The sequence below is a fragment of the Rattus norvegicus genome, chromosome 12, assembly GCF_036323735.1.
Source record: "Rattus norvegicus strain BN/NHsdMcwi chromosome 12, GRCr8, whole genome shotgun sequence".
Lineage (NCBI taxonomy): Eukaryota > Metazoa > Chordata > Mammalia > Rodentia > Muridae > Rattus > Rattus norvegicus.
In genome coordinates this window covers 51,538,514-51,566,154 of record NC_086030.1, presented here as the reverse complement: position 1 = coordinate 51,566,154, position 27,641 = coordinate 51,538,514, and the positions used below count along the sequence as shown (strand labels likewise).

The 27,641-nt window shown below is 46.7% G+C and overlaps 3 protein-coding genes across 34 annotated transcripts in view; 1 reads left to right on the top strand and 2 right to left on the bottom strand.

Moving 5' to 3' along the window:
- Ep400 (E1A binding protein p400) overlaps positions 1-14,490 on the bottom strand; it is a 106,971-nt gene extending 92,481 nt beyond the window's left edge. For 12 of the 22 annotated variants that reach the window (XM_063271366.1, XM_063271372.1, XM_063271373.1 and 9 more), the window contains exons 1-2: positions 14,352-14,490; positions 1,481-2,850 (exon numbers count right to left, since the gene is read on the bottom strand). In XM_063271366.1, the coding sequence (XP_063127436.1) occupies positions 1,481-2,815 (1,335 nt within the window). In that variant the 5' untranslated portion in view covers positions 2,816-2,850; positions 14,352-14,490. Of the gene's footprint in view, positions 1-1,480; positions 2,851-12,327; positions 12,430-13,857; positions 14,063-14,351 lie in introns of those variants that run through there. The other 10 variants (XM_063271369.1, XM_063271376.1, XM_063271382.1 and 7 more) reach the window with 5 other exon arrangements.
- LOC120096017 (uncharacterized) lies at positions 13,951-23,221 on the top strand. 8 transcript variants are annotated; one of them, XM_063271801.1, is made up of 3 exons: positions 13,951-14,752; positions 15,123-15,216; positions 15,735-15,901. In XM_063271801.1, exon 1 carries the CDS (start codon positions 13,951-13,953, stop codon positions 14,470-14,472), a length of 522 nt encoding a protein of 173 aa, XP_063127871.1. In that variant the 3' UTR covers positions 14,473-14,752; positions 15,123-15,216; positions 15,735-15,901. The 8 variants fall into 8 exon arrangements, 5 of the variants coding, with proteins under 5 accessions (XP_063127871.1, XP_063127868.1, XP_063127869.1 ...); XR_010056623.1 differs by lacking the exon at positions 15,735-15,901 and adding an exon at positions 23,017-23,221 and having other exon boundaries at positions 14,615-14,752; XR_005492100.2 differs by lacking the exon at positions 15,735-15,901 and adding an exon at positions 21,092-23,221 and having other exon boundaries at positions 14,615-14,752.
- Positions 17,180-26,496, bottom strand: Pus1 (pseudouridine synthase 1). Of its 4 annotated transcripts, none has more exons than XM_006249547.5 (6): positions 25,911-26,496; positions 25,055-25,265; positions 23,333-23,470; positions 21,289-21,391; positions 17,888-18,579; positions 17,180-17,485 (listed from the first exon to the last, which is right to left on the bottom strand). In XM_006249547.5, exons 2-6 carry the CDS (start codon positions 25,253-25,255, stop codon positions 17,438-17,440), a joined length of 1,182 nt encoding a protein of 393 aa, XP_006249609.1. In that variant the 5' UTR covers positions 25,256-25,265; positions 25,911-26,496; the 3' UTR covers positions 17,180-17,437. The 4 variants fall into 4 exon arrangements, with proteins under 4 accessions (XP_006249609.1, NP_001020734.1, XP_063127435.1 ...); NM_001025563.1 differs by having other exon boundaries at positions 25,601-25,936; XM_063271365.1 differs by lacking the exon at positions 23,333-23,470.
- Positions 26,497-27,641: the final 1,145 nt, after the last annotated feature.

Genomic DNA, 27,641 nt, shown 5'->3' with positions numbered 1-27,641 from the left:
AGGTAACAATTTTTAAGACTGCTCAAAATTATTAGAATTTCATTGCTGACAGCTCACTAATTTAGGTGTTTAAAAATGGAATGTTTTTGCATCAAATTTTATAAAGGGACACTGAGCTGACTGACAGGTTCATACTACAACAATCTAACAGCTGCCAATCTTCAGCACTCCAGTCTAGATCACATTTTAGACACTTCAACCTCCAACTGAAAAATGGGAGTGGCACTCAGGTATCAGTGTCCTACAGGAGGCTTCTTGAAAGATCTGTACCACTATAACATTCTATAGCCAACCATATGGGTCACACAGCAAAGTTGACTTTAGTAGAAGCTGTAAAAAGTTGTGTTTTCTTCACAAGTGCAGATAAAGAGGCTCAGCTTATAGACAACATTGGTAAAAGACACAAAGAGTACTCAGTCCCACTGTTCCATAGTACTAGTGGTGGTCCTCAAATTCAAAAAGTGAGACCTTCTGAATACCAAAAACGGTCCAGCCTAGGTTCAGTGTTGAAGAAGAGACAGATGGCTAAGCCACACAGATACATTCACAGATGCTCGTGAGGACTCTGGAGCAAAGGAAAACTTTTGCTCACCAAATGCAGGCTTCATTGCCAAAGGGCCGACAGCAGTTTATTTTATCTCTGTCATAAAACAAAATAAGCTACACCAACATAATAAACACTAAACAAGACAAAGCACAAAAGACAGTGCATCACAGTACAGGTCACTAAGACCCCAGCATGCCTCAGAGAACTTCATAACTGCTGTTCTGTTAGGGGGACTTACTGAACAACACTCTAGGAATCCAAAAACTATCTACAAAAGCTTCTGTTTCAAGTATCACTCCATAGGTGTCTGCGAAGTGTGAGCTTATAATATGACTTCACATTTAAGACTGTATCTAAAACCTAAAAAAAAAAAAAATTTATAGTTGCTTGACACTATCTGTACTTTAATTGTGAACATCCCACACAAGATAAACCTAGTGACTTAAATACCTGGTTTAAAAACTTGGTTTTTTTGTTTTTTGTTTTGTTTTTTTTTTTAATAAACAGACCTATAGTGAAACCAGGAAGCCAGGAGAGAAGAACTAAGCTTCACTGCACCGGGAAAACTTTTCCTGTGGGTTGCCAGGGGACTGGCCACACTTCTTATTGGCCAAGAACCATACATACAGACAGGGAGAAGACTAGACAGTACTAGCTGAGCTCTCTGCCCAGGGTGGGTTTTGGTTGTCAGTGGCAACACCTGGTTCTGAAAAGGCTTCAGTCACAACATATCCTTCATCTTCCTCCCCAGACAGCTATATTGAACTGTGCTTCTTCTACATGAAGAAGGAAAACACACATTTTACTCCTCTTTAGATCCTGAGACACCCAAACCCTACATTACCCCAAACTCACACATTTTCAGTCTGTTGTTGCACACCATCTATTTTGTTTTACGTAGCCCTTCTAGACTACTGAAGTGCTATTTCTTACCTCATCATTGATAACTTCAGATTTTTCTTCCTCCTCTTCCTCTTCTTCCTCCTCCTCTTCAATGTCCAAATCATTCTGCCTAAGATATGCTTGTAAAGGGGCATAGTGCTTCTTTTTAAAAGCCAAGAAATCCATCATGTTCCCCTGTAGATGTTGCAAGAAGAACAGTTCAATCAGGTACTCCTTAAAGACTTCCTTGAGTGCCTCCATTTCCTTGTAGTGGTAGTCCAGGCACTGCTTCCTCATCTGTGCCATCTCTTGGGAGGCTGGGGGAATCTCCTCCAACTTCTTGGGAACCTTCTTTATTCCTGAGCTTCCCATAGATGTAAGAGGCACACTGGAAAGGCCTGGAGGCATGGTAGTTCTGGAAGGGCTGGTGGGTGGCGGTGGGGATGTCATCCCAAATGCTGAAGGTCCTCCTACGCCAGGGAGCAACACGCCAGGTGTCCTCTCAAATCCCAGAGATCTGTTCATTGGCTGCCCCTGAAGCACCTGCTGCTGTTGCTGTATCAACTGACCCTGAATAATGCTGCTGATCTGGGGTGGCAGACTGGCCGTGGTGATGTGGTTCGGGCTGGCCAGAGGTTGCAGTCCAGTACCTCCTGCAGTTGCAGGGCTCTGAGGCCCTAGATGGTGGATGGTGCCTCCCGATTGTGCATGAGGTTGGGAGAGTCTCCGTTCTCGGACTGTGATGGGAGCTCCTGAATGCTGGAGTTGAACCTGGGCTCCCTGGGCCATCTGAGTCAGGCCTGGTGCCTCCTGAAATACAAAGTGACCACCACTTGATGGACTCAAGCTGATCTGCCTCACAAGCACACTGGCATCCACAAATCCTCCAGTGGGGCTGCTGCTGCAGATACCCAGCCCAGGGCCTGGGGCACCTGCACGCACATTCTGCAGGGTTTGCCCTGGCCCGGGGTTAGGCTGTGTGGGGCTTTGAGTCTGGACCTGCTGCGACAGCGGAGAAGTAACTTGAATGTATGATGGAGAGCCATGCTCAAAGCGCCTCTGCTGTGCACCAAACTGAAAACCTGGAGAGGTAGGGTTGGGCAGTGGCAAAGGGGCCAGTGTGATCTGCTGGTTTCCTCCCACGACTGGGCCAACATTCTGCAGTGTGATGTTCACATTCTGCCCGGCCACAGGACTTCTGCTCATCAGCTGCTGTATCTGGTACCCAGGGGATTGGGGTGCAGATGGGCTGGCTGATGGAGCGAAAGGTGCTGCAGGAGATGGGGGTAAGTTGGGATGGGCTGGTTGCTCCTCTTCACTCCCAGTGAAGGACCTAGATCTCTGCAGCTGATGCTGGACATTCTGAGGACCACTGCCATGGTGCATTATCACCTCCCTTTTCTATCCAATGTAATGTTCCCCTAAAAAAATCAAAATTAAAATCAAGACATTGGAAGGGAAATACAATCATTTGATTACCACTTAATACTAATTACCATTTAGTAGCCCTGAAAACATACTTGAACCTACAATCACACTGGTGTTTGATTCGAGCAAGAACACTTACTATTTTAAATAGTAAGAAAAGGTGGTCACTTAACATGTAACCCATAACTTCCTTCCATCACCTTTCCTCCATCCAAGATTCCAAAGGAAAGAAGGCTAAGGGAGAAGGTGTCCTATCTCTACCATAATAAAGAAACAGAAGATCAAGAAGTCAGTGAATCCCATTTAGAAAAAACCATGGTACTACACAACTCATTCAATCCAAAGGGGCAGTTGCTACTTTGTCAATGACCCTATAACATCTGCCACAGTGCCAAAGAACCCCACTCTGGTACTACTTGGGATTTACTAGTTTGCCAAACAGCTATCTCTGCTTCCCAAGAACAGACCAGAACAGTTACGCTGTTGACCCAAAAAAGAAAGCTGCTGGCAAGGAGTGTGTTCCCACTGAGAGACCACCAGTCCCTTCAGGCACAGGTCAACACTCCCATCACCTTGATGAGGAGAGTTCAAGTGGTGAAGACTATGGATGACATGGATCCCAATGAATGGCAGTCTTCCTGTCAACATGTATGGCAACAAAGGGGTCCTTCTCGATAGCATAAGTAAAAGGAAGGCCAAGCTGAGATGGTTAGACAGTGAAGAAAGAAGAGAAAGGACTCATGGAGGAGGATAGGCTTTGGGAAGAAACACAAGACAAAGCAGAGAGAAGCACAATTTGGTGTCAGATCACCAGTGCTGCCCTTCGGTCTACCTATTTCCTACTATAGTTAACCAAAATCACGCAACATCATCTTCCTCAGAAAAAACAATGGTGCAAATCCATAGCACCTGACATTTAGCCAACACAGAACAGACAGTGCCCCCGAGTCGTGGCACTGGGGTAAACACGCCTCAGAATCTGAGTTCAATCCTGGAGTCCCACGTGGTGGATAAAGAGAGTCAAACCCCTAAGTGTGTCCTCTTACCTCTTACACATACATCACAGACATCACACAACATGTGTGCGCATACACACAAATATTTCATTTAAGGGTACACTTTTGCCACCAAGACAAGCAGCAGCCTCATCAAGGACACCATTGCTTATCTCAGAATATGGAAAGGAAATAAAGAAGCCATGAATTGAAAAACTTAAAAAATATGCAAGACTTTCAAATCAAAAACATCAATCCAGGTGCAGCAGCACATACCAGAAACCCCAGCCCTCCAAAAGCTGTAAGTTCAAAGTCACTATACAAGGTCACTTACAAGTACTATATAGCAAGACCCTATCTCAAAAAACGAGAGGAAGATGAATATGAATCACTTATATAAATACAGGGGAGCTTTGGGTCACATCGTGTTTTCAGAACAAGATTCTTGCAATGGTTGGCTGTGAAGAGCTCACCAATAAGGCTTACAACACAATGGGAGGTAGGGAAAAGCTAAAGATGGGGATAGATGGAACACATAGGTCACTGAGAGTATGGTTTGAGGGTAGGTCTTTTTGGTTTGTTTTTGTTGTTCTTGGTTTTGATATTCAAGACAGGGTTTCCCTGTGTAGCCCTGGCTGTCCTGGAACTCACCTGTAGACCAGGTTGGTCTCGAACTCAAGAGCTCTGCCTGCCTTTGTCTCCTGAATGCTGGGATTAAATGTACAAGGGTATGTCTTATCCTCAGATCCTTCCTGCCTAACTCACCTGCTCCTGATGGCCAATGAAGTGAGCAGCTTTGCTCCTCCACAACCTCCCTGCTGCTCTGACTCACCATCATCCAGAAACAATGGCCTCATGGAACCACGGACTGAACCTCTGAAACATGAGCCAAAACCAATCTTCCTACCTTTACAATTTTTTCAGAGTAACAAAAATCTAATTAATAAAATTTTCTAATCTTAGCACAAAAACAGAAAAGCATATACAATGATCTCCTTACAAAAATCCCAGAATGTGGGGCTGGAGAGATGACTCAGAGATTAAGAGCACTGACTGCTCTTCCAGAGGTCCTGAATTCAATTCCTAACAACCACATGGTGGCTCAGAACCATCTGTAATGCAGTCAGATACCTTCTTCTGGTGTGTTTAAGAACAGCTTCAGTGTACTCATATACATAAAATAAATAAATCTTTAAAAAAAAAATCCCAGAATGTCAAGTAATGAAGGAGCAAAAAGAAGCTCCTCCACATACAAGAATGCATAATCTGAATGTGGTGGCCATACCCATGACTCCAACTACTAGGAGGTCAGGCCAAAAAGGTTGCAAAGGCAGGGCAGCTCCTAAGAGTGCCCCAGCTCCAGAAACAAAGTCAAGTAGAACAAGTCACAAAACTAGGGCAAAGAGATGGGGATAAAAAGTTATTATATACTGAGAAAATTCAACATGAACTCATCAAAAAGCATATATGAAATTAAGTATTTCTATTAGCTAACACTTAAGAGTTATACTACATGTAAAAGACATAAAATAAAAATCCAGAAATGTAATAATCCTGAAAAAATTTCAATTTTGTAGCCCCCAAAATAATAAAGTTGCAGCTAAAGCAATAGCAGATTTGAAAGGATTTCAAGTTACAGAGATAGCTTGGTAAAGAAAGCACTTGCTACACAAACAAAAGAATCTGAGTTTTAATTCCCAGGACCCATGTAAAAGCAAGACACCATAATCTGTAATCCCCAGGCTCCTACATTCAAACAGGAAACTGAGAAAGGAGAACACCCAGATCACAGGTCACCTAGCATGGTATATATAAGTCTGAAGAGCCCCTATCTCAAACAAAGTGGAAGGTAAGCGCAAACACCAGAGACTGCCCTCTGACCTTCACACCAGCATCCGTACTCATATACACATACATACAACACACACATACAAGACAGTGCTCATATTCCATATACATAAAAAAAAGCACATACAATTTAAAATGTCAAATACCAGGAGTAGAGATAGTCCTTTAATCCCAACTCAGAAGGCAAAGGCAGGTGGATCTCTCTTAGTTCAAGGCCAGCTGGCCTACAGAGTAAGTTCCAAGCCATCATGTCTCAAAAATGAGAATGTAAGAATAAAAATGTGTCAGGCTGTAGTGGTGCAAACCTTTAATCCCAACACTCGTGAGGCAGAGACATAAGGAACTCTGTGAGTTGAAGGCCGGATTGGTCTATAGAGAGAGTTCCAGGACAGCAAGGGTTATATAAAGAGAAAAACAAACAAACAATAATAACAAAAAAAAAAAGGAATAAAATGTTAAAAATTCAAAAGGGTTTGGAGAGATGGCTCAGAGGTTAAGAACATTGGCTGCTTTTCCAGAGGACCAGGGTTCAATTCTCAGCACCCCACATGGCAGCTCACAATTGTCTGTAACTCAGGTTCCAGGGTATCCAACACCCTCACATATATATACATGCAGGCAAAATATCAATGCACATAAAATAAAAACCATTAAGCAAGACATTTGAAAAGAGGGGCTAGACATAGAGCTGGGTAGGAGCACTTCTCTACCACATGCATCTCTGAAAGGACATCTGAGTACAGTAGGACAAACGCTTACCACCAGCACCACAGAATACACTTGTCAAAGACAGTGAAATACTAAACAAGAGAAAACCAAACATCTGCCTAACAGGTTGAGGAGAATGTCTAATGTCACCACTTACATACCTAAGATAAACAAGCCTGCAACCACACAAGTGACAGACCACTAGACACACTGCTGCAGGGGGTCTGGGAAGCAAGGTGAGGTGACAGATTTCAAATGATCCTCAACACCGAATGGGAATGAATTCAGAGGACAATAGAAAGTGGAACGGGGGCTGGAGAGATGGCTCAGCGGTTAAGAGCACTGACTGCTCTTCCAGAGGTCATGAGTTCAAATCCCAGCAACCACATAGTGGCTCACAACCATCTGTAACAAGATCCAATGCATTCTTCTGGTATGTCTGAAGACAGTGACAGTGTACTCATCATATATAAAATGAATAAATAAAATCTTAAAAAAAAAAAAAGAAAGTGGAAAGGGCTTGGATACCCTATAACCTTTGATGTAGTGACTCTTATTTCCAGAATCTGTTCTAAGAAAATTGACCTATCAGATTAAATTTTTTTTTTTTTTTTTTTTTTTTTTTGCGCTTAAAATTTTGACCTACAGGGCAGAGACACAGCTCAATGGTTAAGAGGAGTGGCTGCTCCTCCAGAGGACCAAAGTTTAATTCCCAGCATCCACATGGTGGCTCACAACCATCTGTAATTCCAGTTCCAAGAAATCTGGCATCCTTTTCTGGCGTCTTCCAGCAACATTCATGTATGTGGTATACGGACATGTATATGTAAACAAAACTTCTATACATAAAATAACAATAAATAAATCTTTAACAAAAACTAGCCCAAAAGATGACTTCACAGGCAAACCAATCTATCAGCTTGGCACCTGAATTCAGTTCCCAGGAACCACATAGCAGGAGAGAATGGACTACCACAAGTCAGTCTTTCTCTCTCTCTCTCTCTCTCTCTCTCTCTCTCTCTCTCACACACACACACACACACACACACACACACACACACACACACACACACACACATCTAAATAAATAACAAATACCATCAACTGTAAGGTAAAGAAGCCACCCATCTAAAGCTGCTTCCCAAGGGGTTGGAGAGATGGCTCCACAGTTTAGAGAGCACCAGCTGCTCTTCAACAGGGAACAGGTTCCATTCCTAGGACATGTTACATGGCAGCTCACAACTGTCTCTCACTCCAGTCTAAAGAAATCTAACAACCTCTTCAGGCCTCCTCAGATACTACATAGAGGTACACAGACATACATGCAGGCAAAACACCCATACACCTTATAATTTCTTTAATGACAAATAGAGTACTTTCTCAGAATAAGGTGCAGATACCCCAACAGACAGCATGGGAATACCACCAACAAAACTTTAAAAAATTGTTGTTGTTTTTTAGAACAGGGTTTCTCTGTGTAGCTCTGTTTGTACCTAGAACTAGCTCTGTAGACCAGGCTGGCCTCAAACTCAAAACTTACTTTTGCCTCCAAGAGCTGGAAATAAAGGCTGCGCCACCACTGCTCCGCTTATGTTTCTAATTTTAACTCAGCAATTTGTAGTTTTTATGAGATAGTGTAACCATGTAGCCCAGACTGACTTAGAACCTATTATGTATCTCAGGCTGCCTCAAACTCACAATCCTCCTGTCTCAGCTTTCTGAGTGTTCTTATTAGATGACAACTTGGCCTGCTTTTGTTCTTGTTCATGTTTGTGGAAATGAGGAGAGAGAAAGAACAAGAGAACAATTTTCCTGTAGAGCCCTGTAGGAGGAGTAATCCTTCCTAGTCCAGATTCCTAAATGCTTTTTTAAATTGACATATCCTTTGTGCATGTTCATGGGTGCAGGGGTGGTGGTATCTGCACAGAATGCACAATGCTGTCATCATATTACCTCTGTGCTGAGAATCCTTGGAAAAGCAAGACAGACTGTTGCACACCAGTCACCCCAGGGTGCTGCAGATCACCTCCCACATACCTGTACCTTGGTATCCATCACTCAACTAATCTACTCTCAACTTCTGACATCTACTTTACTCCATGCATAAATAAGATCACACGGTACTTGGCTTTCCCTATATGGTCTAAATGTGAACTGTTCCCCACACTACAACCTCTTATGACCACCTGTTAACTCAAGATGTTTATCAACAGTAAAGACTACACTCATGAGGTTTTAGGTGAGAACAAAGTCGTCTGTCAGAGCTAGACTAGAGGTCGTTTCTGTTACATTCTGGCAAAGAATCTATATTCTGCCTGTGTCCTGAAATTTTGAGGCTGACCTCAAAAGTAAAATACTAATTAATCTGGCAAAAAAATTTCAAAACTTTCAAGGTATAGCAAGGCTACTGCTGGCTGCCATTAGTTAGGTTTACAGTGTGAATTCAAAGCAAATTCCCTCACTTGGGTGAGGGAAAAAGAATGAGCACATTTACAGTTACAGACAGGAGAGCTAAGCTACTTTAACTGTTAGAAATATTAGTGCTAGTAAGAGGAAAGGCATACTGAAACCAGAGGGAAGGTGCCCTAAAGGCAAGACTTTATGAACGTACACTGGAGAGATGGCTCAGCTCTCACAGAGGACCAAGTTTGATTCCCATACCACAACTCCAGTAACTCTAGTTCCAAGTAAATGTGATGCCTCTTATCTCCACAGGCACCTGGGTTCACACACAATTTTAAAATAATACAAATAAATACTTCATTAAAGTTTCTATAATATAAAATATAAACTCATTTGAAAACCTCTTTTTTGTTGGTTTTTTGTTTCTGTTTTTGTTTTTCAAGATAGGGTTTTGCAGTGAGAATTTTGGTTTCTTTAAAAACCCAGTTATGTTACATGAGTAAAGTTTTGTTTTAATCCCAGGTGTGGGATAAGAGCTGTTTCACACAGATGATTATGATTTGCTAGTGCACTAGCAGGGACGTGACGTCTGCCAGCTGGGGTTTACAGCGATGAGTTTGTCTTAATTCTGGGGTAGGTACTCTGAAGAGGGCATAAATAAATGAGTGCCACCAGAGGGCCTGTATTCTCTTTGGAGATATTCTGATGACAAAAAAACTGGACTTGCTCCTAGGAACCCAAAGTCCCTAATCAGCAGGAAGTAATCTAGGGGTCTATGTCACCTTTCTCCTCTAACCATCTTTCTCTCCTACCTAGTGTTGGGAGTTAGAAGGGTAAGGGTGGAATATGGATTGGAAGGGAGGTAGAGATATAAGAACTTAAGAGATCTGCTGGCTTCTGCCTCCCAAGTGATGGAATTAAAGGCCTGCACCACTGAAAATGTTAAATGCAGAAATGGTGGCATATACATGTAATCTAAGTTCTTGGGGCAAAAGCAGTAGTGCCACAAATGGGAGGTTAGCCTGGTCCATACAGCAAGTACTGCTGGTTTTGCAAGCATTCAGAAGTATGGTCAGAGTTAAGGGTCACAGAGACTTGATCCAAGGTTCCAGAAAATAAGCAGACAAAAAAAAAGCAATGTGTAGCATGCAAGGTCAGACTTACATTAAGAACCTGAGTTCTGTTCATGAAGCTGTGAAAGGTAAGCCTGAGTTGCAAAAGCAATTCTAGGATGTTGGGAGATACCTAAGATGCTCCAAGAACAGCTGCAGGCACCAACAAATGGAACTGGCCCAAAAGAGTCCACATGTAAGGCTGACCAAGCCTGCTGAAGCCCACATGGTACCACAACTCCAGATGCTGAATATGAAACTACAGGTTTGGTTATCTGCTCTGCTGGGCTTCAGTCTTGCTTTAGTTTGGTATTTCTTTCATTTTAGAACAGCAACGTTTTCACTCTGTATATACTGGAAGTACTTAACATCTTTTTATTCTTTTATTTTTAACAAGGGTTCACAGCTGTAAGTTTACCTTAAGTCTCAAAATATCCTTTGAACTTTTAAACAATACTGGGATGGTTAAGATCCTGGTGATTTGTACAGCTGGAGTGAATATATCCTGCATTACAAAATGTCCTAAGTCTACGGGACCAAAGACAAAAGTTACAAATATTAAGATGCCTTCTACACCCATGTGTTTGATGAACATCTGGTCTCCAACTGGTGGCACTGTTTTAAGAGATTTGGGAATCTTCAGGAGATATTCCCTAGCTAGCAGAAGTGGACTGCTGGAGTGGACCTTGGAGGTGCTACCTGACACACTGAGATGTGAACAAGGTTCACCATATACTCCAACCACCACAGAGACCTTACGGTCACTATGACTACACCTTCTAAACTGTGAGCCAAAATAAAATCCCTAAGTGACTTCTGATATTTGCTCACAGCACTGTGTAACAGCTTATTTCACTTTACAAACTGTCTCTAATCCCATCCAATCTGTGGCAAATGACAACGCCATTCCCCTTATAACTGAATCTTCAATGTGGGTCAAAGATGCAGAGAGACATCAGATTCTTTCCCACTCAGTCCCAGATGGGCACCTGAGTTGACTCTGTATTTTGGATATTGTGATCAGTGCTGAAAGAAACAGGGTTGTGCAGGTGTCTCTTCTGTATACTGACTACATTTCTTTTGGCTATATATACCTAGAGATTGCTTGGTCAGAAGTAGTTCCATTTTTTAGTTTTTTGGGTTACTCCCATTCTGGGTCCATTGTTAGCAGTATTAATTTATGTTCCAACTACATATCACAGCTCCCCTTTTCACAGGCTTGCCAATAAGTTACTGTCTTTTCATTAACTGTCACTGTAACTGGGATGAGATCACACCTAGATTTTAATTTACATGCCTCAATAATCCATTTCACTCAGTTTAAATTTAAATTTTATTTTTATTTATTTCCTTCAAGACACTTCACTATGTAGCGCCTGTCTACCCTCAAACTCATAATAGAGATGCACATGTTTCTGCTTCCTAAGCATGGGCCACAGTGTCCTGATAAATTCTAATTTTAGTTCAACCTCGGCAAGACAGACAGACAGACACAGACACACAGACACACGCACACAGACACACACCAAGACAGGTGAAATTGCCACTTGGAGAAATGGCCACAAAAAAAAAATCACAGAGGGAAAGGCTCACTTGACCAGTGAACTGTTTTATCACTACTCCCACTGGCCCACACAGAGCAGGTTTTGGGAGTTAGCAATTCGTATGGCCAGTATTGGTTAACTGGTCTCCATCTTGTATAAAGACAACTTGGTAAGAGCCAGAACCCAAGTGGAGATCAAGCTCTAAAGCAGTCAGTGGTGGCTACACTCAAAGGCCTTCCATCACCCAATTACTGAGGTCTAGCTACAAAGACTGCTTCTCTTCTCCCTGAGAAGGACCGGCAACATTTCAAAATTCTCCCACAAACATAGTCTGCCTTCAACCCCTGGGAACCATGTTCAAGAACACTTTCCATACCCAAATAAGTCATTTGGCAGAAACCAAAAACTAACACCCTTTACTAAGGGTGTTAAAACATTAAATGTTTAAGGATAAGGGTTAGGGAAAACTCAAGGGTTAAGTGTTTACTTAACATGTGGAGGAACTTGAATTTGCTCCCCAATAACACACACATTCACAAAGATTAAACATATTAAAAATGAGGCTTTCAGCCAAGTATGGTGGTTCATGCCTGTCTATATTGGAAGCACTCAGAAGGCAGAGGCAGGAGAATCATAAGTTCAAGTTGAGACAGGTCTACATAGTTCAAGGCCACCTACTGCTCACTGACCAAATAAATAAATATAAATAAATAAAAAAGACAAGGCTTCCACTTCTTTGCTTTTAAACAACCTCAAGAAACTCATGGTCATGGGCTAGAAAGATGGCTCAGCATTTAAGAGCACTGCCTGCTCTTCCAGAAGACATGGGTTTAATTCCCACCACCAACATGGTGACTTACAATCCTCTGTAACTCCAGTTCCAGGGTATCTGATTCCCTCTTCTGGCCTCTGTGGGCATCAGGCACCCAAGTGGTACAGAGACATACATGTAGGCAAAACACCTATACACATAAAATAAAAAAGACAGGGTTGAAGAAAGAGCTCAGGAGTCAAGAGCACATGCTGCTCTTCAAGAGGATCTGAGTTTGAATCCCAACACCCACGCCTGGGTAGCTCATAACCACCAGACGCCTTCCTGTCACAGTAGGCACTTACACACAGCAGACACACACAATACATATTCTGTGTGTGTGTGTGTGTGTGTGTGTGTGTGTGTATACACAAACAAATTTCATGGACAGCCAGAACAAAGCCTTCACAAACAGTGGAGCCTAATCACTGGAGAGGAGGTGACCAAAAGGCTAAGTAAAAGCCACTACAGAAAAAGAAGGAAATGGCAGCTGAGAGCATGCAAAAAATTCTCTCCCATCCAGGAATACAAGGCAGCTGAGAGCTGAAAGGGTCAACTGGAGGGAAGCATTAACCCGAGGAAAGGTTACTATGTAGTTGTAAATAAGGTGGCAAGAAAACAACTGACAGCCACTCTGAAGAATGTTATGTTATGGCGTTGAGTGGGCCACAAAGAGCAACCCAACCCGGAGGGCACAGTACCAGTGAATGCCTCACAGGGATAACAGTACCAGCAACCTGAGGCAGTTATTGTACAGCTGGATGACCATGGTACCTACACAACTTAAAGCAGTTTCATTTTACACAATACCAAACTTTTTTTAAAGTTAGAATAGAATACGGGGAAATAACATTATTAGACTACCTGGAGTTTTCAAAACATTGGAGGGGGGTGGGCACACTTTCAATCCTTTAGTACTCGGGTGGCAGAAGCAGGTAGATCTCTTTTGAGTTCGAGGCCAGCCTGTTTCAGGCCAGCCAGAACTACTCACTGAGAACATTAAAAAAAAAAAAAAAAAAAAAAAGGGGAGGGGGGGCTTGAGGGTCGGCAAGTACCAGAACTCCCAGATACTCAGAGACCGAGGTAGGTAGATAACCTGAATTCATCTCAAAAACAAGAAAACAAAATACACAGCCAGGCATAATGGCTCACACCTGCAACCCCAGTACCAAGGCTGAAGCATCTGAATTGCTAAGAATTACAAACCAGCTTAGGCTACAAAATGAGTTCCGTCCAGGTTGATTCTGACTTCCATGAGACTGTCTCAGAAAACCTAAATACGTGAGCAGAAGATTTAAAGTTAACATGCACTTTGCCTTGTGGCTATTCAAAGTCTCTCTGTCTGTGTCTCTGTGTCTCTCTCAGAAAACACACACACACTCACCACGTACAAGAACCGAGTATCTTTGTGAGCTCAAGGCCAACCTGGTCTAAATGACGAGTTAAAAGGCCAGCCAGGGCTACACGGTGAAACTGTCTTAAAATGGAAAAAACAAAAACAAAAACAACAAAAAACAAAACCGAAACAAGAACCGTTTTGTCACACATAAAACCAAGAGCACAAAAAACGCAAATATACCGCCAGGGATGAGCGCAACCCCCAATTCCAAGTCGCGGTGCTCCGGGATACTGGACTTAGGGGCGGACCTGCGGAGAGGCGGCTCCGCGGCTGATGGTGCACCTCGGGGCCCTGGCCCGCGGAGCTCTCTCAGGTCCTCGGCGTCCTTCCCGCTCTGCCTCAGCTCAAGGCTCTACGTCGCGAATGGAAGCCGCGCGCCGCCGACCAACGGTGCCGCGGGCGTTAAGAGCCCCGCCTTCCCGAGCGCTCCGATACGGCCGCGCGCCTGCCCAGAACCCGGCACCCGACAGTGAAGAACGGAGAGGGGCCTTCCCGAAGCCGAACCACGCGCGGAGCCACCGGTCCCTCTTCGCGCCGCCCGGCCCCTCGGCCCCGCCCGCTCACGACAAAGCGCCGGCGCGGCCTGGGCCCGACGCGACGAGGGCGGCAAGCACCACTGAAGACGACCACCCGGTATACCACCGCCGCCTGCCGCCCACCATCCCACCTCTCACCCCGCTGACGCTGTCCGGTTCACTTGCACCGCGAGCCGCGCTCCGCCGCGTCAGGACAGCCCGGAGGCTCGAGCGCGCCGCAGCCGCTCGGCGCATCCGGGTCCGCGGGCACAGGAAGTAGCAGCGCCGGGGCTACGGCGAGCGGCGAGGGACTAACGGTGCCTGTCCTGTAGCGCCGGTCACAGCCGCGCGAGGTCGCCTGAGGCTGAGGCGCTGCCGATGGCGGAGGCAGGACTGAAGCGGCTTCTTAACCAGGCAGCTAGGGGTGGGGCTATACGCAGGAGGAGCGTTGGGCGGGATTCGGAGGGCGGAGGGCTACCTCAGAGCCGCCTCCGAAATGGCTTATCTGTGCGAAGCGGAACGGCTTCGGTCGGTACCAGGGAAATCGGCGCGCACGCAAGGTAGGGCTTGGAGCTGAGACGAGGCCCGCGGGCTGGGGCGTGGCCTCGCCGGTAGGAGGCGGACCCTTAGGACTCGGGGAAGTTCGGGTCGACTCGAGGGGCGTGGCCTCGTCTGTACAAGGCAGAGCCTCGGGGATCCGGGCAGCCTGCGTTGACTCGGGGAGGGGCGTGGCCTCGTCGGGACGGGGCGTAACCTCAGAGCTCGGGGAAGTTCGGGTAGACTCGGGGAGGGGCGTGGCCTCTTCAGTTGGAGGTGTACCCTGAGTTTCGCTCGGATACGCCACCTGGGGACTCGTTCCAGCCGGTGAGGCTGGTAGAAAAGCTCCCGCGGACCTGATTGCTTCCTTTGGCTGTCTTCACCGGGAAATAGGGGACAAGGAGCCTGAGACACAGCAGAAATCTGAAAATACATCCAGCATCACTAGGCATCAGAGAAATCCACGAGAAACCACAACCAAGAGGAGGTAGGATTGCTGTGCGAGTTTGAAAAAGATTATAATTTTTAAAACACTATAAGAAAGGAAGGAAGAAATTAACTGAGCTTGGTGGCACAAGCCTGTAGTCCAGTGGTTCTCAACCTGTGGGTCACATATAAAATATTGGGCATATCAGATATTTATTTAAAAGTTATAGCAGTAGCAAAATTAGTTATAAAGCAACAACGAAATAATTTTATGGTTGGGGGGTTACCACAACATGAGGAACTGTATTAAAGAGTGACAGCATTAGGAGGTTTGAGAACCACTGCTGTAATCCCAGAACTTGAGAGGCTAAAGCAGAAAGATCTGGGGTTCACAGCTGGCTTTATTCTGTATATCAAGTTTGAGGCTGCCCTGGAATACATGAAACCCTGTCTCAAAAAAGAAAAAAAGGACCAGGAGGGAAGTGTGTTAGGAAGGAACCAGAGGAAGTTGTAGGAAACAAGGGGGAAAGAAGTTGGATATGACCAAAACATACATGCATGAAACAATCTTTTTAAAAGTTCTAGAACCTGGAGAGGTGGCTCAGCAGTTAAGAGAAGAGGTCCTGAGTACAATTCCCAGCAACCACATGGTGGCTCACAACCATCTGTAATGGGATCTGTTGCCCTCTTCTGGTGTGTCTGAAGATGGCTACAGTGTACTCGTATAAATAAAAGTTCAAGATAACTGGAAAGATGGCTTAGCCAGGAGAGGGCCTGAATTCAGTTCTCAGAACCCACATCAGGGGGTTCACAGCCATTTATAATTAGCTCCAGATCTGACACCGTATTCTGGTTTCCACAGGCATTCACATACACGACATAGACACACACACAAAATAATTTTTAGAAACTTACAAGGGCTACTGACAGTACTTCTGCGCTTGCAGAAAACCAGAATGAGGTTCCTAGCACCCACATCAAGGAGCTTAAATGTACACACACGCGCGCACGCACACACACAGACTTTTTTAAAGATTGTATTTTTTTAATTAGGTGTGTGCCCGTGTGTCTGAAGTGAGGGTATGTGTAAATAAATGAGTGCCCTCAGAGACCAGAAGAAAGGCTGAGTCCTCTAGAGCTAGAGCTGCTTAGCATGAGTGCTGGAAATTGAAGGTGGGTCCTCTGTAAGACCATCAGGTACTTGTAACTGCTAAGCCGTCTCACTAACCCTAAGATAAACTGTCTATAAACGTTTTACCTGCCTGCATGCAGCCTGTTGGATCATCTGGAACTAGAGTTACAGATAGCTGCCAGCCGCCATATTGGTGCTGGGAAGCAAACCCAAGTCCTCTGCCGGAGCAATTGTCGAGAAGACTCAAAGGGCTACCCATTTGGGGCCCTGAACCCTCCCTGCCTTAGGGAGCCATTACTCCTCAAACACTGCTTGTTTGCCATCCCGAACAAACCGAAGTGCAGGTCATGGGATGAAGCCATCTGTGCAGGTCTAAGGCACTGTACACTGACTATGCTAGACATTTGAGAACGCCTCACCCATGAAAGGCAAGCGAGGTCTGCGAGGAGTGCACTGGGCTGAAGGGGCATCCCAAGTCCAGTGCTGAGATAGTGGCCGTGGGTGTCCAGTGAGGAGGGATACGTGGAAGCCACCAACTGCAGGGGGACATGAGCGGTCATGCAGCGTAAGAAGGAGAGTCAGAAGGAGGTGAAGGACACCAGGGCGTGAAAGTGGGGGCTGCTGAAGCACAGCAGCACTGGAGGTCTCCCCACGAACAGGCAGCGTGAAACCACCAGTGTTGTCACTTCAGAGAAGCTGGGATGGTCTCAAAGGACAGGTCAGGATGGAAGAAAGGATCAGTAGCGGCTGGGAGCATATGGCTAGAGGCTACATCTCTTGCCTGCCCAGTCACCCGCACCCTGCGCTGACCTCTGTGCCTGCCCTTTGGCTTCTCCCCAGCACAGCAGTGTTCGGCTCATCTCACAACCAGAAAAGAATAGAAAAAGAATAATTCACTAAGCAAAACATATTTTAATAGGAAAAAAATCACTTCTTTTTTAAAAAAGTGTCCTTTCATGCCAAGGTGTATACACACAATGCATGGGCTAAAATAGGCAGCTGATTCCCGGGGTGAGAATTTAATATCCTGAGGTTATGAAGCCAGGCCACATCCACAAGCTGGCCCCAGATTCTTGGCTCCCCAGGCCCGGGTGACAGGCAGGTGCGGAGATTCCAGCCTCAGCACTCACAGCAGGGCAGCATCTACGGTTCAGTCAGTGTCTCCATCCCCTTCACTGCCCTCCAGGGAGCTGGGGACCTGTAGGAAAGGGGCAAACAAGGAAAGGACCGTGAGATCTAACTCCTGTGAGTGGGCATAGTGATAGTGGCAAATACTTGTGCTGAGCAAAGGGAAGGCCACAGAATAGAGTGGAGCTCAACAAGCAGGCACAAGCAGCCTATGCCCTTAGAGGAGCCAGACACACTGCTTAGCAGCTGCAGCCCAATGCTAGCCCATAAGTAAACCTTGCCTAGGGGTCGACAACTACTTCAGCAGGCAGCCAAGACCACAGGGTGGGGCAGGAGCAGGAAGTAGCCCACTCCTCCAAGGGCTGTACGACTTTGGGGAATCTCTGGGGCTCAGCTTGTTACTTATGACTCAGCCTACCCAGCTAATAGGTGCACATATGCACACAATGCACACTCTAGACCAAATTCCTACCTTGGCACCTGTGTCATCCGCTCCAAGTGCAGTGCCACTGAAGTTGTGGATCGGCAAAGTGTTAAGCCACTGGGCCATGGACCGCTCATCCCGCTCAGTGCTGACAATGGTAGGGTAGATGTATTGCTCCTTGAAAGCAGTCACCTTCCCTTCCTCCTGTGCCCAGTCCAGGGGCTCATGCAGCCCGTCACTGCCAAAGCGTTGATTGTACTTCTCAAAGTGAACCCTCTCCAGGACTAAGCCAAGCCCTGGTGCCTTGGGCACATCCACCTTCTCCTCACCCCAACTTCGCTCCAGGACACTCTCAGGGGCATAACCCTTGACAATGGCTACCACCAGGCCAACCATCTTCCGGATCTGGTGCATCATGAAGCTCTGGCCCTTCACCTTGATCACAGCAAACTCCAGGCCCTCCCGAACAAAGGGCTCCTCGCAGTACATCTCCAGAATGTAGCGGCGTGCACTAGGCTCTCTCGGCCCCTTCTGTGATGTGAAGTTATGGAAGTTATGCGTGCCTTTGTAGCAGCCCAGAAGCCGGTTGACCTGCTGCAGGGTCTCTGCACTTAGGCGATAGCTCTCATCCTGTACATCCCGGTCCTTATGAGCAAAGGCAAAGGTAGGTAGCATGTAGCAATAGGTCCTGGCGTCACACTTGTTCTTGGAGTTGAACCCACCTGTGACCCTCTTCAGTCCTACGGGACAGGATGTAAGAAACCCAGATAAGCAGAAACACTTCCAAGGTGGGACATCCAGACAGCGTGGCTCCGGTACCACTTGCCCAGGATAGGCACCCAGTCTTAATTCCAAACTCAGAATCCACACAGTCCTGAAGCTCGGAATGAAACAAACCCAAATGACAGAGAAACCTAAGGGTCTGCTGAGAGTGGAGTTGGCAAACACACCAGGCCCAGGTTAAAAATCTGCATGCAGGTCTGGAGAGATGGTTCAGCACTGAAGAACATTGGCTGCTCTTCCAGAGGACAATGATCATATTCCCAGCACCCACATGGCAATTTGCAACTATCTGTAACTCTAGTTGCAGAGGATCTGACAACCTTCTCACAGACGTACATGCAGGCAAAACACCAATGCACATTAAAATCATTTAAAAAAAATCTAGTGTAGCTTTTGACCAGGCCTTCAGTCATGAGCCATCGAAGTGGTAGAAGCCAGGACCTAGAATACTAGAAGTCTTTCCACAGATACAGAAGCAGATCTCAACAACGAGAAAATGCAAACTGAACAAACCTGGAGGTTCTCACCCCTAGCTGAGAAGCTGCTGGCAACTGATGGCAGCTGGACAAAGAGACAGTTTTCTTTATGGCGCAGCCTCAGAGAGGCTGCCCACGTCCCAGCTGACACTCCTGTGCACAAAAGAGGCACTAAGACAGGGGAAAAGTGCTGCAGAAGAAGCAAGGATTGGGGAAGATTCTGATCGCACCCTTCATATACATGTATGAAATTCTCAAATAAAGAAAAAGAGGTTCAGTAGTCACAGTTGGTGGGCAACAACTGAGCCGAGATGTTGTGGAATCTGGTCCAGAGGACCATCAGCACCACTTCACGGAGGCATTTTGAAAACAAAGTTCCAGAGAAACAAAAGCTATCTCAAGAGGATAATGGGATACCAGTTCATCTGAAAGGCGGGGCATCTGATGCCCTCCTCTACAGAGCCACAGTGGCTCTGACAATTGGTTGAACAGCCTATGCCATCTATCTGTTAGCTGCGGCTGCATTTCTACAAGAAGCAGAACTGACATAATCATTCCAGTCTTCACATGGTTCAGTTTCATTCAATGCTCAACAGACCAGGAATCTGATGAGTAACTGAGCTCTTCTTTGGGGATCAATAAAGCAGTCCGTAATCATTATTAAAAAAAAAAAAAAGTTCGATCCCCAGCTCCGAAAAAAAGAACCAAAAAAAAAAAAGTTTGGGGTTGGGGATTTAGCTCAGTGGTAGAGCGCTTGCCTAGCAAGCACAAGGCCCTGGGTTCGGTCCCCAGCTCCGAAAAAAAGAAAAAAGAAAAAAAAAAAGTTTGGCTGAGTATAGTGGCAAATGCCTTTAGTCCCAGCACTCAGGAACTGGAGGCCAGCCTGGTCTACATAGTGAGTTCCAGGATAGCCAAGGCTACATAGTGGGACTGTTTCAAAAAACAAAACAAAAACCAACACCAAACTAGAGGTTCTTCCAGGTAATTCATTAAATATTCTTCCTTGACATGAATGCCAAGATACATCAAAAGTGACTCTTATGTAGCATTTACTCTGGAAGATTCCAGAATAAAACTGTCCCCAAAGGTCAGAAAAACACTAAACCAAATAAAACTGTACTCCACTATCCAAGCATGATGGTACACATTTGATCCAGTGTTTGGGCTGAGACATGAAGTCCACAAGGCCAAGAACCGCATGGAGGTAACTGCAAGGCCCTCAAAAGGCCATCTTCATTTGCTTGTTTACATATTAGCTAGATTTTATTCTTGAGACAGTTTTACTCTGTGGCCAAGGGTGGACTAGAACTCCCTGCTCTCACCATAGTCTTAACAGAGCTGGATCGTTTTTTTTAAAAAGGAAGAGGAAGAAAGAGGAAGAAGAAGAAGAAGTAGAAGTAGCAGCAGCATTTAGTACCAGCCAAGTTTTCTGTCTCTGAGCTGTACTCCCTAGCCCACTACTACTACAACAACTAGTAGTAGTAGTAGTAGTACTACAACATCATGCTTTAATCCCAGCAGTCAGGAGGAAGATCACTGTGGGTTCAGGGTCAGCCTTGTCTATACAGCAGAGTTCCAGATCACCCAGGACTACACAGTGAGAGAGCCTACCTAGAGATGGAGTGTGTGTTGGGGAGTGGGGGGGGGGGGGGGGTATGTGGGAAGAAGAGGGAAGAAAAGCAAACTTGACTAGAGTTGACTAGAGTGTACAAGGTCCTGGATTTAACCCCTAGCTAGTATTGCTAACAAAATAACTTAAATACAAAGGTTTGTTTTGTTTTGTTTTAAAGCCAAGTGTGGCAGTACACACACCTTTAATCCTAGCACTCAGAGGCAGAAATAAAATTAAAAGAAGTTAAAGGGGCTAGACAGAGCAGTTAGAGCAAACATGAGGCTCCAGGTTCTAAAGTTGCATTTGCCAGTCCTGTTCCAAGAGGGCACTGCTGGCTCCATCTGAACAATCTGCATGCTCATAACCATTTATTGTTTATAGGAAGAGGACCCACAGATTATCATAGCAGTACAGCCAAAGGCCGTGGAACTATTCCCTCAACTAGCCAGTCCTGAAGGGGCAACAATGAACTTTCACAGCACCCTACCACCTACTGGGCACCTGCTTGACCAGAGGAAGCAGGGCAAGTACAGCCTCGGCCCATATGAGGTCACTCGGGGTTGCACAGGGAAGCTTACCCAGAATCCGAATATGGGATGGAAGGTGGCTGTTGATCTTGTCCAGGATGTCATCAATTAGCCACACCTTTAGGGATACCACCTGCCCAGCTGCAGACACACCCTGCAAGGAAACAGAGCAGAGAGGGGAGGTAGGTTAGGGCCTCATCCTCCAGCATAGCCCTCACACCCCGGTTCTAAGGCGGAAGGAAGAGGTGCTTTTGGGAATGGGTCTCCATATGTCTCCTAGCTGGCCTAGAACTCACACACACCAGGCTAAGTTTAAGTCTTACCACAATCCTTCCTCCCCTGCAGGGTTGACAAGTGTGCATAACTACAGAGTACGGCTATATAGCGAAGGCTGGCCTTGAACTCTGTAGCCTAGGCTATTTTCAAACTTGGAGTTCTCCCAGCTTCTGGACACTTGCTCCACCATGTCTGGCTGTGCAATGGAATATCCACTATCACCCTGATCTATACGCAGCAGAGTGATCTATATATCACTCTGCTCTCTTCAGAGGTCAATCCAATCACAAAGACCTACCGACAAGGGCCCAGCCATTTGGTTCTGTATGGACCAGGCCCGGGAATGTGATGGATTCTCTCAGGAGGTACCCCCAAGTGCCATCATCCACTAGGAACTGAGTCCAGGATGGATACCCACATCAATCAGAGACAGTGGGACTTGTTCTTGTGACTTGAAGTACAAAAGCTAAGCTATCAGCTGCCATGTGGCAGTGTGCCTATCATGTAGATACACAGCGTTGTCAAAGACCTCTCACCTGGGCAGGAGAGATGGCGGAGTGTGTGGTAACAGTCACGCAAGCCTACGGACCTGACCACTGGAACCCATGGAAGACTGACGTCCACTTGTGCACACCCATACTGGCACACACTAATAAAATGATGATGCAATCATTAAAATTATAATCTAAAAGGTCCTAGTGCCACAAAGAGTGAAGACAGTTCCCACTGGTAAGGCGCTCATACTGACTGGCTGTTGCAATGAATACATCTTGGCTGTGCAGATAAATGATACAGACTGTTAGGATTAGCCTTCCTTGTGGAGGCGGAAGCCAATATACAGGCAAAAGCAGGCAGAGGTCCCCAAAGGGTATGGGGACAGATAGAAGAAATGCCAGAGGGGTTGGGGATTTAGCTCAGTGGTAGAGCGCTTGCCTAGCAAGCGCAAGGCCCTGGGTTCGGTCCCCAGCTCCAGAAAAAAAAAAAAAAAAGGAAAAGCCAGAGGCTGGGGATACAGGTACAAACCCCTGCACTGAACTTCCTTCACTGTGAGACCTGCCTTGTTTAGAACCAAAACAGGCTCTGGAGGTCTTTGCCCTGAACCTATTGTGTCCTAGACTAGTGTGTAGCCCTGGCCTGGCTGTCGTGGAACTCACTTGTAGACCAGGCTGGCCTCAAACTCAGAGATCAACCTGCCTCTGCCTCTCAAGTGCTAGGATTAAACATATGGGCTACCACCACCCAGCTAGTCATCTCTCTCTCTCTCTCTCTCTAATTTTTAACTATTGTATATCCTCTCTACACATAATTATGTATACAGGTTCCCAAAAAATGACAGAAGTATTGAATCCCCTGGAGTTGGAGTTATAGGTATGAGCCGTAGAATGTGGGTGTTAGGAACCAAACTCTATCTAATCCTCTGAAGAGTAGGATTGTTCTTAACTGCCGAGTCCTCTCTATAACCCAATAAATCATCTCTATTTTTTTTTCTCGGAACCATCCAAGGAAAGTGAAGGCCAGTGAAGACAGGGTGTCATGCAGCCCACCTGGGATGCGGCACCAGCTTAGCAATCTGCACTCCTGGCCCTCCATCCATTCAACACCACCTGTTCTTTCCTTCAAGTACTGGCATGACAGACAAGTGCCACCAACTCAGCCAACCTAAGCTCTTTTTTGTAAGTAAAACAGAATCCAAATCGTGTCACTACTATCAAAATTGTTATCATGACTCAACAGGCATGACCCCTGGCTAGGATCCCTTCTGACAGGTGGACCCTGAGACCATGGGACAGTGAAAGCCGCAGGTAAGTAGGACACATACCTTGTCTGTGCGAGCACATCGCTGGAAAGACATCTTCCTCATATCTGTGCCATGGTTTTCAGGGATACAACCTGCCTGGACTAAGGCAGATACCAAGTCATCTTCGATGGTCCTGAACTGGGAGGACCCCAGATTCCTCTAAAGAGAAAAGTGGATAACCTGTTTTCATGAGCTCTTGGGATGGATGCATGTCAGAAGGCTGACCAACACTCTGGAACCAGCTCTAATGCTGTGCCTCTCAGCCTTCCCCAGCAATGGGGTTCATGGTGTTCATGACCCCATGAGGTCAGACACGTCCGCATCCCACCAATCCTCAGAATACAGACTAGATCCAAGACTCTCAGGGAAATCCTTCCCAAGAGAAGCCGGGCATGCAAACACTTCAGCTGCACTCCCTGGCTGAGACAGTCTTTTCAAAGCCTGCTCTACCCTTTGTTTCCCATCACCAACAGATGAATTCAGGAACACTTCCCAAGTGACATAAAAAGACCCTAACAAAAAGTGACCACAACCCTCACTCCGCTCTGTGAGACAGGCATCTCTGTCATATCTCCGGTGGGGAAACTGAGGCAAACAGAAGATTACTGAGAAAGACAGCCTAAAAATACCTTGCACGTCAAAACTACTCCCCAAAAGCAGACCAATCACCCCAGAAGCAGTGCAGTCTGCACGTCCTCAGGAACGTCACAACCTAGGCCACATTAAAAGCACCATCTAGCTTGAAGGCACCATTCCCTACCCACTCTCACGGCACCACGAGTCTCACTGCTGAAGCCTATGTGTTTCTTACTGGAGAGGGACAAAGCCGGACTGTAGCCCAAACTATCCTTAAATTTGGAAATCCTCCTGCATCAGCTTCCCAAATGCCAGGATGTGCCACCATCCCAGTCAGCCTACAATGTTTTAAAAGTAAAGTAGAGCATGACTTATGTCACCTCTGTCATTCATTCTCAAAGTCACCATCATGCCCGGTCAGATACTACATTCTGGAGCCACTGTTTTGGTTGGGCACATCATAGCAATGAACTCCATCCTGTGGCTCAAGATTAAGGTTTAAAAAGTGGAGTTTGATTCTCAGCACCCAGATGGCAGCTCCCAAGTGCCTGTCACTCCAAACCCAGGGGATAGATAGTACACCCTCTCCCAGCCTCTAAGAGCAGTACACTCACACAGAACACAAACATGCACAAAAGCAAACCACCCATTAACACAGAAAAATAATAATAATAAAGGTTAAAATTTGTCTCAAAAATTTAAAATTGAAACAATATCAACAACAGAGGTGACAAGAACAAACAAGATTCTACCCACACTGGTCAGGGCCCCTTTCATAAGAGTCTAGTCGGTGGGTTAGAGACAGAGCCTAGCTTGCCCCAGGCCCCTCAGCACAATGGACAAGTAGCACCTGGCAGCAATCTGGTCCCCACTCTCAGTAAACCTGCCCATGTCACATAGTTCCCCAGGTACTGTGCAGGCACCACCCTAATAATGAAGACTCACTCACTGCTCCCAAGGTCACAGTGTGAATCAGCCAAGAGCTGCCCTAACCACAGTGGATGAAAACCACCAAAGAGACTCATGGAAGACCGCAGGTTTTTTTGTTTTGTTTTGTTTTGTTTTGTTTTGTTTTTTGCTGTTTCCTGGGATCGGCCTTGCTCTGAGTAGCATCAGGGAAACAAGGGCTGACTCAGGCAGGGGCTGTCTAGGCGCAGCCCTCCTCACCTGCATGCCGTGGTAGCCCTTGCCGGAGTAGGCCATGAGCAGCACAATTTTGCGCTTTGGCAGCTTGCGTGGAGGCTCTTCATCCTCACCGCCCTTGACCCTCTTGGCAGGATGCTCCGTCTCCTCCCAAACCCAGCCACCTCGGCCCTTCCTGTCCGGCTGGTGTGAGGGCAGCGCTGGTGGCACCTTGTTTCCAGCCATAGGCGGCAGGCTGAGAAAAACAGGCATGAGTGACCAAGGTGGTAAAAGGGTACAAAAGCAGAGCCCAATAAGAGGACTCAGCTCTGCCTGCCTCAGCGGCCTCTGAAGACCTTGCCTAAAGACAAACCAGTCTGGGTCATCAATGACAGAGTGGCCGGGCTTGGGAAACTGGCAACTCGGGGGTAGAGTTTGAAGCAGAGCTGGACACAAGCAGGCAATGCTCTGGCAGGGCAGTACAAGGAAGCGATGGAAACAAGACAAGGTAAGCAAGAAGAGGCAGCAGACAGCTCAGGGCAGTCAGTCGTGGGGACTCAGTACAGAGGCTGCCGGTCGCGGGATCTTTACCCGGGCACGCGCGGGCCTGGGCGCGCCGTCCACCGTCCCCAGGCTCTCAGCAGTGCGGCCCACAGGCGGGGGAAGCCCATGCGCTGCAGGGTGGCGGGTGCCGACCCCGGACCTCAGCGATCCCTGCCGAACTCTGCAGCCCCGAAATCCCAGCCCTGTCTTCCTGATTTCTGGGCTCCGGCCCTGCAGGACCCCTGATCCTAGGCTGACCTGTGACCCCGCAGCCCCTGCCCACCCCCACCCCACACCCCTAGAGATCACGCAGCCAGAGCGCTTGAGGAGGGAGGAAAGTCCCGCCGGACCCACTCACGGCGCCGCGGAACCCCGAAGTTGACCACGTGCACGAAGGCGGAAGCGGGCAAGCGTTGGAAGGCGGCCGAAGGCGGACAAAAGTCTTTCTGGGACGCGCCTAGCTGGGTGGACCCAGTGGGTGGGGCTTCCCACCAAGATCTAAGCCGATCTAGACGCCGCTCTTCAGAGAAGGCAAAGGCTCAGCGTTGCAGTGGCTTGAGAAGTGAAAGCACCTCATTAAAATGTGCAGGTTAGGAATGCACCAGGGAGACATTCAGCCGGTAATAACTGCTAGCCCCAGATAGCCCCAGCCACGACTCAGTGGTACTGAGCAGGCTCTTACCTTGCACATGGCACCAACCCTGGCATTAGGAGGTCAAAGCTGATCTTGCAGTTCCACCACTGTCTTTATGGTGTGTGGACCATAAAGTTTCCCAGCATTTGTTGTTTCCAGAAGCTGCTCCAATTGCCAGATATTTAATGACATTAAAAAACTGTCTCACGGGGTTGGGGATTTAGCTCAGTGGTAGAGCGCTTGCCTAGGAAGCGCAAGGCCCTGGGTTCGGTCCCCAGCTCCGAAAAGAACCAAAAAAAAAAAACATAAAAAAACCTGTCTCACTATGTAGCCCTGATCGGCCTGGAAATCTCTCATATATATCCTCCCAGAAGCTGGGATTAAAGGTGTGTACCACCATACGCAGCTCCTGTCCTCCAACTTTTGGCAACCTTCCTGCTTCAGCCATCCAAGTGCTTGGATTACAAGTGTCAGCTACCACATCTGACTTCACATGTTACTCTTACTTTTCTAATTTGGCCAGAGAGTGAACCTGAACAACAGGAAACCTAGACAAGCAGCCATCCGTACATAAGCCCCAGTTCCTTCTCTGTAACTTCATCCCCCATTTTCAGGCTGTCTGATTCACCCTGAGCATTCTCACCCTCAGTATGTACCGTTTGTCACTCTACAAAGATGAGGAGTTTCACCAGTCTCTTCTATCCTTGCATTCATCCTTCCTATCGACTGACCCGGAATACTTCCCTACTCAGATTCATGGCTTCATCAGATTTATAAACGCACACAGGGAGACTCGGGGGACTGGGCTGGACATCTCTGAGGACCATGACTCAAGGTGACTATAGCTTGAAATGGGACAGAGTCATGTGTGTATGCAGGGGGATATGGGGTGGGGGGGGGCGGAACATAAGGTGACCAGGGACCAGTGCAAAGGCCCTGGGACAGCATTGTGGCACAGCGTGGCCAGCCCAGCTCAGAACCTGTTCCTTCCTATAGTAGAGTAATAAGGGCCAGCACTGTCACTGCTGGAGTCTACAGTTAGGGAAACCACAGGTAGAAACAAAGCCAGGGGCTGGAGAGATGGCTCAGTGGTTAACTGCTCTTCCAGAGGTCCTGAGTTCAATCCCCAGCAACCACATGGTGGTTCACAACCATCTGTAATGAGATCTGATGCTTTCTTCTGGTGTGTCTGAAGATAACTACAGTGTACTTATCTATAAATAAACAAATCTTTAAAAAGAAAAACTTAAAAAAAGAAACAAAGCCAGGAGTCAGTTGCCTTATGAAAGGACTTGGTTGTGACCCCTACTCAAGTGAGATCCCACTGGGCCTGGGAAAGAAGGGCTAATAGGAAGTAGCAGCTGCCTGTGCTGAAAACTTCCATATAGTTCACACTGCCCTGGTTTCACACGTACTGAGAAAGGGCTCCCACAGAAAGTCCTTCCCAGCATTTGG